Source organism: Bos grunniens, chromosome 7 (genome assembly GCF_055505025.1).
Source record: "Bos grunniens cultivar Pamir isolate PY7600 chromosome 7, Bosgru_T2T1.0, whole genome shotgun sequence".
Taxonomy (NCBI): Eukaryota; Metazoa; Chordata; class Mammalia; order Artiodactyla; family Bovidae; genus Bos; species Bos grunniens.
This window is the reverse complement of record NC_141171.1, coordinates 72,312,204-72,327,785: the sequence shown is the minus strand read 5'-3', so window position 1 is coordinate 72,327,785 and position 15,582 is coordinate 72,312,204. Positions and strand designations below refer to the sequence as shown.

Here is a 15,582-nt window from a genome sequence, read left to right as displayed (position 1 = left end):
CCACTTGGTCATGGTGTATGATCTTTTTAATGTGTTGTTGGATTCTGATTGCTAGAATTTTGTTTAGGATTTTTGCATCTATGTTCATCAGTGATATTGGCCTATAGTTTTCTTTTTTTGTGGCATCTTTGTCAGGTTTTGGTATTAGGGTGATGGTGGCCTCATAGAATGAGTTTGGAAGTTTACCTTCCTCTGCAATTTTCTGGAAGAGTTTGAGCAGGATAGGTGTTAGCTCTTCTCTAAATTTTTGGTAGAATTCAGCTGTGAAGCCGTCTGGACCTGGGCTTTTGTTTGCTGGAAGATTTTTGATTACAGTTTCAATTTCCATGCTTGTGATGGGTCTGTTAAGGTTTTCTATTTCTTCCTGGTCGAGTTTTGGAAAGTTGTACTTTTCTAAGAATTTGTCCATTTCTTCCTCGTTGTCCATTTTATTGGCATATAATTGTTGATAATAGTCTCTTATGATCCTTTGTATTTCTATGTTGTCTGTTGTGATCTCTCCACTGTCATTTCTAATTTTATTGATTTGATTTTTCTCCCTTTGTTTCTTGATGAGTCTGGCTAATGGTTTGTCAATTTTATTTATCCTTTCAAAGAACCAGCTTTTGGCTTTGTTGATTTTTGCTATGGTCTCTTTTGTTTCTTTTGCATTTATTTCTGCTCTAATTTTTAAGATTTCTTTCCTTCTACTAACCCTGGGGTTCTTCATTTCTTCCTTTTCTAGTTGTTTGAGGTGTAGAGTTAGGTTATTTATTTGACTTTTTTCTTGTTTCTTGAGGTGTGCCTGTATTGCTATGAACTTTCCCCTTAGGACTGCTTTTACTGTGTCCCACAGGTTTTGGGTTGTTGTATTTTCATTTTCATTCGTTTCTATGCAAATTTTGATTTCTTTTTTGATTTCTTCTGTGATTTGTTTGTTATTCAGCAGCGTGTTGTTCAGCCTCCATATGTTGGAATTTTTAATAGTTTTTCTCCTGTAATTGAGATCTAATCTTACTGCATTGTGGTCAGAAAAGATGCTTGGAATGATTTCTATTTTTTTGAATTTACCAAGGCTAGCTTTATGGCCCAGGATGTGATCTATCCTGGAGAACGTTCCATGTGCGCTTGAGAAAAAGGTGAAATTCATTGTTTTGGGATGAAATGTCCTATAGATATCAATTAGGTCTAACTGGTCTATTGTATCGTTTAAAGTTTGTGTTTCCTTATTAATTTTCTGTTTAGTTGATCTATCCATAGGTGTGAGTGGGGTATTAAAGTCTCCCACTATTATTGTGTTATTGTTAATTTCTCCTTTCATACTTGTTAGCATTTGTCTTACATACTGCGGTGCTCCCGTGTTGGGTGCATATATATTTATAATTGTTATATCTTCTTCTTGGATTGATCCTTTGATCATTATGTAGTGACCTTCTTTGTCTCTTTTCACAGCCTTTGTTTTAAAGTCTATTTTATCTGATATGAGTATTGCTACTCCTGCTTTCTTTTGGTCCCTATTTGCATGGAAAATCTTTTTCCAGCCCTTCACTTTCAGTCTGTATGTGTCCCCTGTTTTGAGGTGGGTCTCCTGTAGACAACATATGTAGGGGTCTTGTTTTTGTATCCATTCAGCCAGTCTTTGTCTTTTGGTTGGGGCATTCAACCCATTTACGTTTAAGGTAATTACTGATAAGTATGATCCCGTTGCCATTTACTTTATTGTTTGGGGTTCGAATTTATACACCATTTTTGTGTTTCCTGTCTAGAGAATATCCTTTAGTATTTGTTGTAGAGCTGGTTTGGTGGTGCAGAATTCTCTCAGCTTTTGCTTATCTGAGAAGCTTTTGATTTCTCCTTCATACTTGAATGAAATCCTTGCTGGGTACAATAATCTGGGCTGTAGGTTATTTTCTTTCATCATTTTAAGTATGTCTTGCCATTCCCTCCTAGCTTGAAGAGTTTCTATTGAAAGATCAGCTGTTATCCTTATGGGAATTCCCTTGTGTGTTATTTGTTGTTTTTCCCTTGCTGCTTTTAATATTTGTTCTTTGTGTTTGATCTTTGTTAATTTGAGTAATATGTGTCTTGGGGTGTTTCGCCTTGGGTTTATCCTGTTTGGGATTCTCTGGGTTTCTTGGACTTGGGTGATTATTTCCTTCCCCAGTTTAGGGAAGTTTTCAACTATTATCTCCTCAAGTATTTTCTCATGGTCTTTCTTTTTGTCTTCTTCTTCTGGAACCCCTATGATTCGAATGTTGTAGCGTTTAATATTGTCCTGGAGGTCTCTGAGATTGTCCTCATTTCTTTTAATTCGTTTTTCTTTTATTCTCTCTGATTCATTTATTTCTACCATTCTATCTTCTAATTCACTAATCCTATCTTCTGCCTCTGTTATTCTACTATTTGTTGCCTCCAGAGTGTTTTTAATTTCATTTATTGCATTATTCATTGTATATTGACTCTTTTTTATTTCTTCTAGGTCCTTGTTAAACCTTTCTTGCATCTTCTCAATCCTTGTCTCCAAGCTATTTATCTGTGATTCCATTTTAATTTCTAGATTTTGGATCAATTTCACTATCATTATTCGGAATTCTTTATCAGGTAGATTCCCTATCTCTTCCTCTTTTGTTTGGTTTGGTGGGCATTTATCCTGTTCCTTTATCTGCTGGCTATTCCTCTGTCTCTTCATCTTGTTTAAATTGCTGAGTATGGGGTGTCCTTTCTGTATTCTGGCAGTTTGTGGAGTTCTCTTTATTGTGGCTATTCCTCACTGTGTGTGGGTTTGTACAGGTGGCTTGTCAAGGTTTCCTGGTTAGGGAAGCTTGTGTCAGTGTTCTGATGGGTGGAACTGTATTTCTTCTCTTTGTTCAGTCGCGCTGTGGGGAGGGAGGGAGGGATGCTGCAAGCAAACAACACTGGCGTGCGCTCGCAGTGCCTCAGCCACACTGGGTCTGCCCCCGCTCACTGCGCGTGTAGCCTCCCCGCCCACACCGCTCGGGCTCCAGGCTGTTCCGCCGGGAACAATCCAAGGCCGGCCCTGGGTTGCATGCACCTCCCAGGTCCAAGCCGCTCAGGTTCAGGCACTCGGATAGTCCTCAGAGGCGCAGACTCAGTTGGGCCTGAGTATTGTGCTCTTCCCAGGTCCGAGCAGCTCAAGTGATGAGGTGTTTGGCGAGCGCCAATGCTGCGACTTATCGCCTCCCCGCCACTCGGTCATCTGGGCGCAAAACCGGCGCACCTTCTCAGGCAGATGTTAACCGTCCAGACCCCCAAGAAGTTTTAGTTAGCAAAGAAGCCTGCTTACAGTTTTATAGATAATGTCTCTCTGGGGCTGCGATTGCCCCCTTCCGGCTCTGGCTGCCTATCACCGGAGGGGGAAGGTCTGCAGCCGGCCATCTCTGTTCAATTCCTTGTTCCGTGCACGGGCCTGGCGGTCTTAGGTTGGGGCTGGCTTTTCGCGTAGTAGATATCCCACAGTCTGGTCTGCTAGCCCAAACTATTTCGCTCAGACAGTGCTCAAGGCACTCAGGCCAGACTCTCACTCTAAGCGATGCAGCCCGCGCTGCGCCTCCCTGCCCAGCCCCCGCTTGCTAATGGCGCCTGCAGGCGTCTGCGCTGCTTCTCAACTGGGGGAGCTACCGTAGGACTCGCAATCTTCGAGTTTTAATTGTTCATTTATTTTTTCCTCCTGTTACGTTGCCCTCTGTGCTTCCAAAGCTCGGCACAGACCCGGCAGTGAGAAGGCTTCCCGGTGTCTGGAAACCTCCCTCCCTTCAAGACTCCCTCCCCGGGACGGAGCCCCGTCCCTCCCTCTTCTGTCTCCCCTTCTGTCCTCTACATTTCTTCCTACCTCCTTCCGAAGAGTTGGACCGCCCCCCTGGGTGCCCGATGTCCTCTGCCGGCATCCAGAAGCTGTTTTGCGGAATCCACTCGACGTTCAAATGCTCTTTTGATGAATTTGCGGGGGAGAAAGTGTTCTCCCCATCCTACTCCTCCGCCATCCCGGCTCCTCCCGATCACTTCTTTCATTCTTCATTCTTTTGAGTGGGAGGGATTAAGAAAGAGAAAAGAGAAGGTACCAATAGGCAGTCCAATCCCCTTTGCCAAAGTGATAACCAGGTACATGGGAGCTTCTAATCTTAATAATTACAGCTACCATTACCAATACTTAGAGTATGCTTATCACTTTTATATCGTTATATATTAAGTCTTTTATACATACCATTATATCATTAAGTCTTCAAAACAATGAGTTGGATAGTTTTTATAACCCCTAATTGAGGAAGTAGAGGCGTGGGTTATGCGAAGCTCAAAGTCACATAGATAGGAGGTAGGAGGGCCAGGATTTGAACTTGTGTGACCAAGTTGTACCCCACTTTCACCAGTCAGGGTAACCAGCTATCTGTAATCTAGAGCAGCATAATGTTCTTACACCATGCTCTTTTAGCTTCACCCCCAAAGTCTACCATCTCCCCAGCCATGATCTGGCTGAGGTATGACTGAGGCAATAACAAGATTCCTTTCTTGCAGCTAAGCGACTGGAGACCCCAAAGGAGCTGGACTCAGACAGTGAAGAGTGGACCCAATACCGGTGCTTGTCCTTCCCAGCCCGAAGGGACCAGGGCCCAGCAACAATGAGGGGCCAAGGAGGGTCCCAGCCTCTGAGGAGGAGCCAGAGTGCCCGTGTACCCATCCAGGGCCACTCACGACAAAGGTCTATGGGGCGCTGTGAAATCTCACAGCCCTCTGTGGCCTTCAGCAGCTCCATAGTAAGTGCCTGCCTTTCCCTCTTTGAATTGCAAGTGACCTTTCTTGAGGAGAGATAGGGGATGGTTCCAGGGCATGAAAGAGAAGGGTGTATAAACCCTGAATTGCTCTCAAAATGGCAGCCCTTGGTCTTGTTTGTAATCTGTATAGGTTTTGCATGTACGAGTCTGTTAATTTCAAATGTTCAATGTCTTGACATTGAGAGATTTCGAAATGGAATTAGAAAAAGTCTCCTCACTAAGCCAGTGTTTCCCTGTGGTGATAACTGATTTGAATTAAGAAGTCTGCGCTCCCCAGGTTGGGTGTGCCATCCTCAGCTCATCGTGTCCCCCACCCCCTCTCTCTATACGCATCCCTGCACTGAGGCCCAGCAGCAAGTTCACTATGTACATTTTTCCAAAATACAGTTGATAGGAAAGAGAGATATCTGACATATCCATGTTTCTATAAAGTGGAAAAATGAAAGGTGAACCTATAAGGCTTACAGGCTTCAAGAAAAATGGGAGAATGTATTTATTGTGATAATCAGAGAGTCTTAAGTTGTTATGAAGCAGAGGACATCTCTGTCAAATTTACCCAGCCCACCTCCTTCTCTTAGGCTAACTGCTTGGCCCCTAGGATGTTGAACTTTGCAAATTTGGGGTTTTCTGCATATGGTCCCTTCACATTCGATCCACTGGAACAGTTACCATTAAACATCTAGGTAGCATGAAGACACTGAGTTTGTTCACAAGATGAGGCAGCATGCCCTAGAAGCCAAGGCCAGAGCCAGGGCCTCTGACTCCTGTCCCATTCCACTGTCCTCTGCATCAAGCTCTTCCTCTAGGGAACACATCATTCAGAGTCTTCAATACTTACAGAGAAGGCCTCAAGGACCCCTGGTAGCTTGAACAAGACACATATACTCACAGAGGGACCGAAAGTGCTATCATCCTGTTAGAGCATTAGATTTTCAGAATGATCATTTTGGTAAATTTCACTCGTCTTTCATTCCACTCATTATACACATACACACTCACACACACAAACTACATGTGTTAACATTTTTGCAGTCATCATATACATAAATTGTACCTGCTGCTTTTTTGGATTCTGACATGATATCAAAAGCCTTTTCTACATTGCTACCTAGTATTCATTACCCAGGACTGTGTTTTCTGACTGTGACAGGAAATTCTGTGAGTCTGTATCTTCTGGGTTGTTGTTTATCTAATTTAAGTACAAAGTTAACATACTTACGTAATTATATACTGCATGTAATAATGTACATTCTGTGCATGTATGTTATTATCATGCACATAAACACAACAATAGCAAGGATAAAAAATAGCAATGTGTTAAGACATGTGATACTTACAAACCTACAAGAAGAATGATCCATTGATGACTCTGGGAATATTTTGGTTTTTATTTTTCTTTTTGATTTTCCCAAAAGAAGTAACAATAGGATATGCATATTGTCAAGTCTTTCTCTGATTTAATTCCGTCCCCTCTGAATGGAATCCTCTTCCCCCAGCTCTTTACCTAAATGTTTGGACAATGGATTCAGTGAGTTCTCTTTGGGCACAGGAACTAAATCTTGCGCTGCTGGAGTCTTTTGGTTTCTTCCAGTTCTGGATACCACAGGCATCCTGTGTATCTGAGAATGTCTCCTCCAGGAGAAAAAGGAAACTTTCCTGTGTAGATATCAGTTGGGATATGCAGATTCATTGGTCCCTGTTCAGTCTCACAAATTTCAGAGCCCAGGAAAAACTGCGGCCCTGACTCAGTCAGTATAACTTTTATTCAGGGCCCTTAGCTGATGGTCACTGAAAGGGGCACGTGCACTATGAGCTATTTCCAGATCTTGAATGTCATCGATTTGCCCTGGCTGGCACATTTGAAGTCCAGTTCTAGCTAAATTCACTCATGAACGATAAGGAAATTGACACAGTAATATCCAATTCTTGTTGCCTGGGCAGGGCAAGATGGTGATGTGTTCCTTCTATGAACTGTTAAATTTTCAGACTGAAAATCTGGGGTTAGTCAGACAATAGCACCCCAGCTACTTGTCTGGGGGTGTGGGCACTAGGCCTAGAGTCAGGAAATGTGGGCTCTGGTTTCAACTCTGCCGAGGTTTGCTGGGTGGTCTTAAGCAACATGCTAAACCTCTTTGTGTCCCTGTTTCATCTCTCACTGGCTGGACTCTGTGGGAGAGGGAGAGGGTGGGATGATTTGGGAGAATGGCATTGAAACGTGTAATATCATATATGAAATGAAACGCCAGTCCAGGTTCAATACACAATACTGGATGCTTGGGGCTGGTGCACTGGGACGACCCAGAAGGATGATAGGGGAGGGAGGAGGGAGGAGGGTTCAGGATGGGGAACACGTGTATACCTATGGTGGATTCATGTTGATAAATGGCAAAACCAATACAATATTGTAAAGTTAAAAAATACAATTAAAAAGAAAATATTTTTAATTATCTCACAAAAAAATAAATAAAAGTCAAAGAATATGACGCTTGTAATTAGGCACGTTTGGGGCCACATGCCCCCAGGTGTTCATCTCAGCTCCACTGTGTAATCAGCTCTGTGGCTTTGGCCAGTTCACTGGGTGGAAACCTCAATATTCTTATCTCAAGAAAGGATTACTGTTGGTTTCAAGGATTTAATCCTTAAAATACTGTGTTCTAGACAGAGGGATAAATAATAGAAGTTTTAAATGACCTTTTAAAGGAAAGCTGTCTGCCTTGGACAAATGTTCACATAAGTGATGACAGGGAGAAGAAACGGGAGTTTTCATAAAATACGTGGAATCCTCCCCCCTGATATTCTGGACTATTTGGTCTAGGGTCGGGCCTGAGTATTTATATTTTGATTTCTAGTGATTCTGCTGAGCAGCCACTAAGAACCTCTCTAAGCACGCTATCACCCCACTCAGAAATAGTCTTCATTTGGTTCAAATAGATGCCTTCTACAACTTGGGAGGCATTGGCTGAAGGGGGTGATTTAAGCTGCCTTAAAGGGGTCTGATACTAACCTGTATACTCTCTGTGGCTGGAATATCAGATCCTTGAATTTGTCTGTGGAGAACATCTGTGGCAGCCCCAGGAAGATGCGCTGGCTCCTAGCTCCTGACTCCCACCCCCACCGACTCTTGCCAAACTCTATGCTGTCTCATCTTCCACCTGCCCATCTGGCATCCAATTTGGTTGGATAATCTCTTGGCACCAACAGTGCTTTACCTTACCTTTGTAAACCCAGCCAGAACTTGCCTCTGAAGCCCCAGAGATGCCAGGTCATGGCGGAGCACCCAACCCCCTTCAAAGAAGCCCATTGTTGGCCTCCACGGCCCTTTGCTCTAAACCAAAAATAAAATGTGCATCAACAATAACAACCACCACAACAAAAGCTGACTTTTTTCTTTTACTACAAAGAACAAGGTAGCATTGGTAATTGTTGTTTAATTGGCTGCCGTCATATCTGTGACTTTAGGGTGGGGTAATATATCACTACTTAGGAAAGTAAGGAGTCCTTAGCCAGTATTTATGAATCCTGGTAGATGGGAAATGAAATGCCCTCCCTGCCCACCCCACCCCCACCCCCAGTCTGTGAGCAGCCAAGATTGGAGTACAAAGTCTTTGTTTAGACATGTTGCTTGAAAAATGTTTTCCAGTCATCAGACCAAACACTATCTTCCTAATCATAAAGTTTGCATCAGGGTGGGTTAGGCTCCATACTTCACCACCTCTCCCTTCTGTGGGCACAGCCTCACCCATCTGTCTGGAAAGAATGCAATGGAGGAAAGTAAAGAAGGCTGTCTTTGGCCCTCTGCCTCTTTTTTGAAACTTGGTCTTCCTTTCCTTCTTGGGAAGATACTTGTGCCACACTTGTTGTCTGCTCTGGGACAGCCCACATGCACACACTCCCACAACAAGGTTAGATAAGAGTCTGGATTTAACTAACCTAGCATGCAAAATCCTTTAGGAAGTGACATGACTACACAGGGCAATAAATGGATGAGGCCTGTCTCAGCTTGGCTTCCCTCAGGGTCCCAAATGGGGGCCCATAGCCCTATTCGTAAGAACTAGGTCTTGCCAGCAAAAGAGACACAGATATAAAGAACAGGCTTTTGGACTCTGTGGGAGAAGGCAAGGGTGGGATGATTTGAGAGAATAGTATCAAAACATGTATATTACCATATGTGAAATAGATAACCAGTCCAAGTTCAAAGCATGAAACAGGGCACTCAAAGCTGGTGCACTGGGATAACCCAGAGGGATGGGTTGGGATGGGAGGTGGGAGAGGGGTTCAGGACTGGGGGGACACATTTACACCCATGGCTGATTCATGTCAATGTATGGCAAAACCACAATATTGTAAAGTAATTAGCCTCCAATTAAAATACATAAGGAAATGGCACCCCACTCCAGTGCTTTTGCCTGGAAAATCCCATGGACAGAGGAGCCTGGTAGGCTGCAGTCCATGGGGTCGCTAAGAGTCAGACACGACTGAGCAACTTCACTTTCACTTTTCACTTTCATGCATTGGAGAAGGAAATGGCAACCCACTCCAATGTTCTTGCCTGGAGAATCCCAGGGATGGCGGAGCCTGGTGGGCTGCCGTCTACGGGATCACACAGAGTCGGACACGACTGAAGTGACTTAGCAGCAGCAGTGTGGGTTTATTTCTGAGACCTCTATCCTGTTCTATTGATCCACATGTCTGTTTCTGTGACAATACTATGTTGTTTTTATTATTATAACTTTATAGTATTTTCTGAAGTTTGGGAGAGTTATGCCTTCAGCTTTGTTCTTTTTCCTCAGGATTGTTTGGCAATTCTTGGTCTTTTATGGTTCCATATAAATGTTAGTATTATTTGTTTTAGTTCTATGAAAAGTGTCACTGGTAATTTGATTGAGATTGTTTTAAATCTGTAGATGGCTTTGGGTAATATGGCCATTTTAACAGTATTAATTTTTCCAATCCAAGAGCATGGACTCTTTTTCTGTTTCTTTGTATCATCTTCAATTTCCTATATCAATACATTCTAGTTCTCAGAATATAAATCTTTCACCTCCTTGGTCTGGTTTATTCCTAAATACTTTTTGATGTGATTTTAAAAGGGATTTTTTTTAATTTTCCCTTTCTGATAGTTCATTGTTTGTTTTAAAGAAACACAACCAATTTCTGAATGTTTATCTTGTACCCTGCCACCTTGTAGTTCTAGTAGTTTTCGTGTGGAATCTTTAGGGTTTTATACATATATTACCATGCTATCAGCACATAATGACAATTTTATCTGTTTCCTTCCAATTTGGATGCCTTTCCTTTTTCTTGTCTGATGTTTGTGGCTAGGACTTCCAATACTAAGTTGAGTAGAAATGGTGAGAAATGGCATCCTTGTCTTGTTCTAGATTTTAGTTGGGAAGGCTTTCAGTTTTTCACCATTGAGTATTATGTTGACTGTGGGTTTGTCATAGATGGTTTTTATGTTCAGACATGTACCCTCTATACCCACTTTGGTAAGGGTTTTTATAATGAATCAATATTGTAGGGAACTCTCTTTTTGCTAGTCGACTGAGTTTTTCCCTTGGAGTTTCTGTCTCATTTGGGAAAAGTTCACCTTAACAATCCATGTGCTTTTATTTAAGCAAATATTTACTAACATTCAGTTCAGTTAAGTCACTCAGTCATGTCCAACTCTTTGCAACCCCATGGACTATATAGCACTCCAGGCTTCCCTGTCCATCACAAACTCCCAGAGCTTGCTCAAACTCATGTTCATTGAGTCAGTGATGCCATCCAACCATCTCATCCTCTGTTGTCCTCTTCTCCTCCTATCTTCAATCTTTCCCAGAATCAGGGTCTTTTCCAATGAGTCAGTTCTTCACATCAGGTGGCCAGGTATCAGTCCTTCCAATGAATATTCAGGACTAAGTTCCTTTAGGATTGACTGGTTTGATCTCCTTGCAGTCCAAGGGACTCTCAAGAGTCTTCCCCAACACCACAGTTCAAAAACATCAATTCTTCAGTGCTCAGCTTTCTGTATGGTCCAACTCTCACATCCATACATGACTACTGGAAAAACCATAGCTTTGACTAGACAGACCTTTGTCAGCAAAGTAATGTCTCTGCTTTTTAATGTGCTCTCTAGGTTGGTCATAGCTTTTCTTCCAAGGATCAAGTATCTCGTTAATTTCATGGATGCAGTTACTAACACTGGGATCTCCCTATTCTTCACCCAAACTCAATATCAAGGCCACAACCTCAGCAAGGGCAAAAACATCACTACCCTAAATACTACTTCAGCCTTCAACTCCCCAGCAACCGAGAAAGTTTATGTCCACAATAGGATACAACCACATGGCTAAGTATTCATAAGGAACCAAAGGGCAGATGGGAGAGTAAGCCTCCTTGCCTCCTCTGTTCCCCACCACTCAAAGACAACCATTATTTGAGCTTTCCTGTGTACTTCCCAGAGGTGCTTGTAGCTATATCTTGCTGCTGCTGCTGCTGCTGCTAAGTCGCTTCAGTCGTGTCCGACTCTGTGCGACCCCACAGACGGCAGCCCACCAGACTCCCCTGTCCCTGGGATTCTCCAGGCAAGAACACTGGAGTGGGTTGACATTTCCTTCTCCAATGCATGAAAGTGAAAAGTGAAAGTGAAGTCGCTCAGTCGTGTCCAACTCTTCACAACCCCATGGACTGCAGCCTACCAGGCTCCTCCATCTATGGGATTTTCCAGGCAAGAGTACTGTAGTGGGTTGCCATTGCCTTCTCCAAGCTATATCTTAGGTTGGCCAAAAAGTTTGTTTGGGTTTTCATATGCTTTTATGGAAAAACCTAAAGGAACTTTTTGGAAAACCCAATAAAAGCATGCAAGTGGAATATTCACATAAGCACATCCTTTCCTACAAATAAAAGTGCACCGTGCACTGTCTTGGACTCTGAACTTCTCTTTAACCTAATGAATCTTGAGGAATATTGCATGTATGTAGACAAATGGACAGATATTCAGTGGAGAGCTGCCTTGTCATTTTTTAAATGGCTGTTAAAATCTGTTGACTGGTTGAGCCATCATCTGTTTCTACATGTATGTAAGTTTTTTTTATAGATTCTTAGAGCATAACTGCTAAATTGAGATTTTGTGCATGTTTAAAATTTGGATTGATACTACCCCAGTGGTTGTACCAGTCCAGACACTCACCAATAGCAAATGGAAGGGTCTGCTTCCTCTTCATCTGTCAATTCTATATATTCTCAGTATCTACTTTTCTTGGACTAGCCTTTAATTTATTGTCAGTCAGCCAACAAATACGAAACAAGCATCTACACTGTGGCAAGTACCATTCTAGCCACTGGGGATATAAAGTCTAATGGGGCATCATCCCTGATTTCAGGCATTTGCAGTCCAAGGAAGGGGCAAGAAGAACCCCAGTGACTATGTGACACTGCTCTCAGGCTGGGATGTAAGGGGGCAGAGGTACATAGAAGCCCAAAGGAAATGCACTTACATCAAACTAGGAGTCAGGGGGAGCTTCCTGAAAGGGTTAGCATCGGAGCTGAATTTGAGACAAAATTAAAGGTTAACCAGAGCAAAGAGAAGAAACCATCTAGTTGGGGGGGTTGCAGGTTGTTGTAGGGGAGACATTCCATACAAGCAAATGGAGACTTGCAGTTCTAAACAGTAGCTGGAATAAGAGGCACAGGTCATAGAGAGGGGAAGAGGAGATGGAGGCATGGGAGGGACTAGGCCACAGTTTGTTCCAGGCCTGCACACGAGGGCTCCTATTCATTTCCACCGCTGGCTCTGTGGGTTCCCACAGCAGCAGCCTGCTGCACTCAATCAATGATTGTCAACAATGTGACTGTGAATGACCTGTCATTTAAAGTGAGAGGAGAGTAGTGGATGGAGCTTGGCCACCTCCTCACAGCTTTCAATGTCAAATGCTCCCAGCCAGAGAGGAAATGGGAGAAATAGGGCAGCCATATAGCCTAGAATCTTGTACTCAAACTGTGGTCCTCAGACCCACAGCAGGCAGGAGCACCACTTGGGGAGTTTATAGAAATGCAGATGCTTAGGCCTCACTCCAGACTTGCTGAATCAGCATCTGTGTTTAAACAAGATGCCTAGCTGATTCATGTACATGTTAGAGTTTGGGAAGTACTGGCATCATGTTTAAGGGTTTGGGTCTAGCATCAGCAGAACTGGGTTCAGGACTGAGCTATTTTATTGATTTTGAGACCTTAGACAAGTTATTTATTTGCAGTGAGCCTCATTCACTTCACTAATAAAGTGGGAGAATGATAATAGCTATTTAATGCTGTTATAATGACATAATATACACAGAAGCCAGGCTTCCCAGGTGACATTTGTGGTAAAGAACTTGCCAGACAATACAGGAGACAGAAGAGACACAGGTTCAATCCCTAGGTTGGGAAGATCCCCTGGAGGAGGCAACCCACTCCAGTATTCTTGCCTGGAGAATCCCATGGACAGAGGAGCCTGGCAAGCTACGTGGGATCACAAAAAGTCAGACACAACTAACGTGACTTAACACACACATGGAAGCACTTAGCATAGCAATCACTTTCCTGTAAGTTGTCAATAGACACAATCCAGTGATAATAACAGGATCCTTGAGGGTGTGGTGTGAGGTCAGAGAGCACCTTCTTCAAAGAGGAAGACTTGGGGGTTCTGCTATAGAAAGAAATCCAACCGGTTGGGTGCCAGGTTGCCACAAAGCTCTAATCTGAACAACCAGTAGCCCCATAGACATGTATTTCTTTTCCTTCAGAGAAATAGACTAGCCAAAGGGCCCCAAGGTGGATAAGGGGTGCTGCTTTCTCGCTAAGTGTCCTACATGCCAAGTTCCTAGTGTTAATGAACCGGATAGGAAACCAATGGGCTGTGGGCAAAGGGAACCACGAAGAAGCTTGCCCTGCAGAAACAAGTCTGTGTGTCTGGATAAAGCTGCCATGACATCTGCCATTGACACCTGCAGACTGGGCCTGCTGCCAGTGCCAGAGACAAGTAGGCCCTTCGCCGAACTTCTTTTTAATGCGTTGCTGTATGATTGAAAGTAAATACTAAGGAAGAGTTTTAACAAAGAGCCCCTGTTAGTTCATCAGTGGTGAGGTAATATCTTGCCCTAGATAGGAGTTAGGCAACAAAGGTTTGAGCGAGTGCCTGCAGGCTGCCAGGCACCAGGACACATCGCAGTCTCTGCCCTCATGGCACTTAAGAGACTAGAGAGTAAATGGACATGCAATAAATACCCATTAAATCATTTTATCTGTGTCACCGTTTGGAACTACATAATGCATAGCTTGGAGCAAAGCAGTGTGCTGTTGGGCTGGAGTCAGGTGGTGTGAAATCTGTCCTAGTTCTGACCCTGATTCAATGTGCAGTCTTGAAAAGTTCACTTCCCTCCTCTCTGGCACTCAGTTTTATCATCAGGAAAATAGGGGATTTGGCTGTGATGACATCCAAGCTTGTTCCCAACTCTGGGTATCTGTGGTAAGGGTTAAAAGCACCCCATTTATGTACCATCACCAAAAAAAAAAAAAAGATAAAATATTTTCTGGAAAAGACCCCCATAATCCCCTTTATAATCTTGTGGACTGTCTGCTGAGCCCTAAGGATTAGATATGCAAGCTCACTGAGATGCCAGACACTAAAGATGCCAGCAGTCAGCAAGAATCAAAGGCTACTTCTTTCTCGTGGGGGATCTTGCCTGGCATGGGGGTTAAAGAGCATGAATTCTAGAGTTGAACTTTCTTGAATCAACTGACTATATGACCTGGGCAAGATGCCTAATCTCCCTGGGCAGCACTTTCTTCATTTGAAATGCAGAGGTAACTGGGAGAATAGTGGTTGTTGTTGTTCAGTCACTCAGTCATGTCCAACTCTTTTCGACCCCATGAACTGTAGCACTTTACTGTCCTTTATCATCTCCCAGAGTTTGCTCAAACTCATGTCCGTTGAGTCCATGATGCCATCCAACCATCTCACCCTCTTTTGTCCCCTTCTCTTCCTGCTTTCAATCTTTCCCAGCATCAGGATCTTTTCTAATGAATCAGTTCTCATCAAGTGGCCAAACTGTTGGAACTTCAGCTTCAGCATCAGTCCTTCCAATGAATATTCAGGACTGATTTCCTTTAGGATTGACTGGTTTGATCTCCTTGCAGTCCAAGGGACTCTCAAGAGTCTTCTTCAACACCACAGTTCAAAAGCATCAATTCTTCAATGCTCAGTCTTCTTCATGGTCCAACTCTCACATCCATACATGACTACTGCAAAATCAGAGCTTTGACTAGACAGAACTTTGCAGCAAATAATGTTTCTGCTTTTTAATATGCTGTCTAGTTTGGTCATAGATTTTCTTCCAAGGAGCCAGAATCTTTTGATTTCATGGATGCAGTCACCATCTGCAGTGATTTTTGGAGCTCAAGAAAATAAAGTCTGTCACTGTTTCCATTGTTTTCCCATCTATTTGCCATGAAATGATGGGACCTAGACAGCATATTAAGAAGCAGAAACATTACCTTGCCAACAAAGGTCCGTCTAGTCAAGGCTATGGTTTTTCCAGTAGTCATGTATGGATGTGAGAGTTGGACTATAAAGAAAGCTGAGCACCGAAGAATTGATGCTTTTGAACTGTGGTGTTGGAGAAGACTCTTGAGCGTCCCTTGGACTGCAAAGGGATCCAACCAGTCCATCCTAAAAGAGATCAGTCCTGGGTGTTCATTGGAAGGACTGATGTTGAGGCTGAAACTCCAATACCATTACCACCTGATGTGAAGAGCTGACTCATTTGAAAAGACCCTGATGCTGGGAAAGATTGAG

The 15,582-nt window shown here is 43.2% G+C and overlaps 1 protein-coding gene across 7 annotated transcripts in view; it reads left to right on the top strand.

The window, feature by feature from the left end:
* The window catches only part of ATP10B (ATPase phospholipid transporting 10B (putative)), a 392,121-nt gene that overhangs the window by 312,678 nt on the left and 63,861 nt on the right, over nt 1-15,582 (top strand). For all 7 annotated transcript variants that reach the window (XM_086412751.1, XM_086412752.1, XM_086412750.1 and 4 more), the window contains one exon: nt 4,510-4,748. In XM_086412751.1, the coding sequence (XP_086268877.1) occupies nt 4,510-4,748 (239 nt within the window). The remainder of the gene's footprint in view (nt 1-4,509; nt 4,749-15,582) is intronic.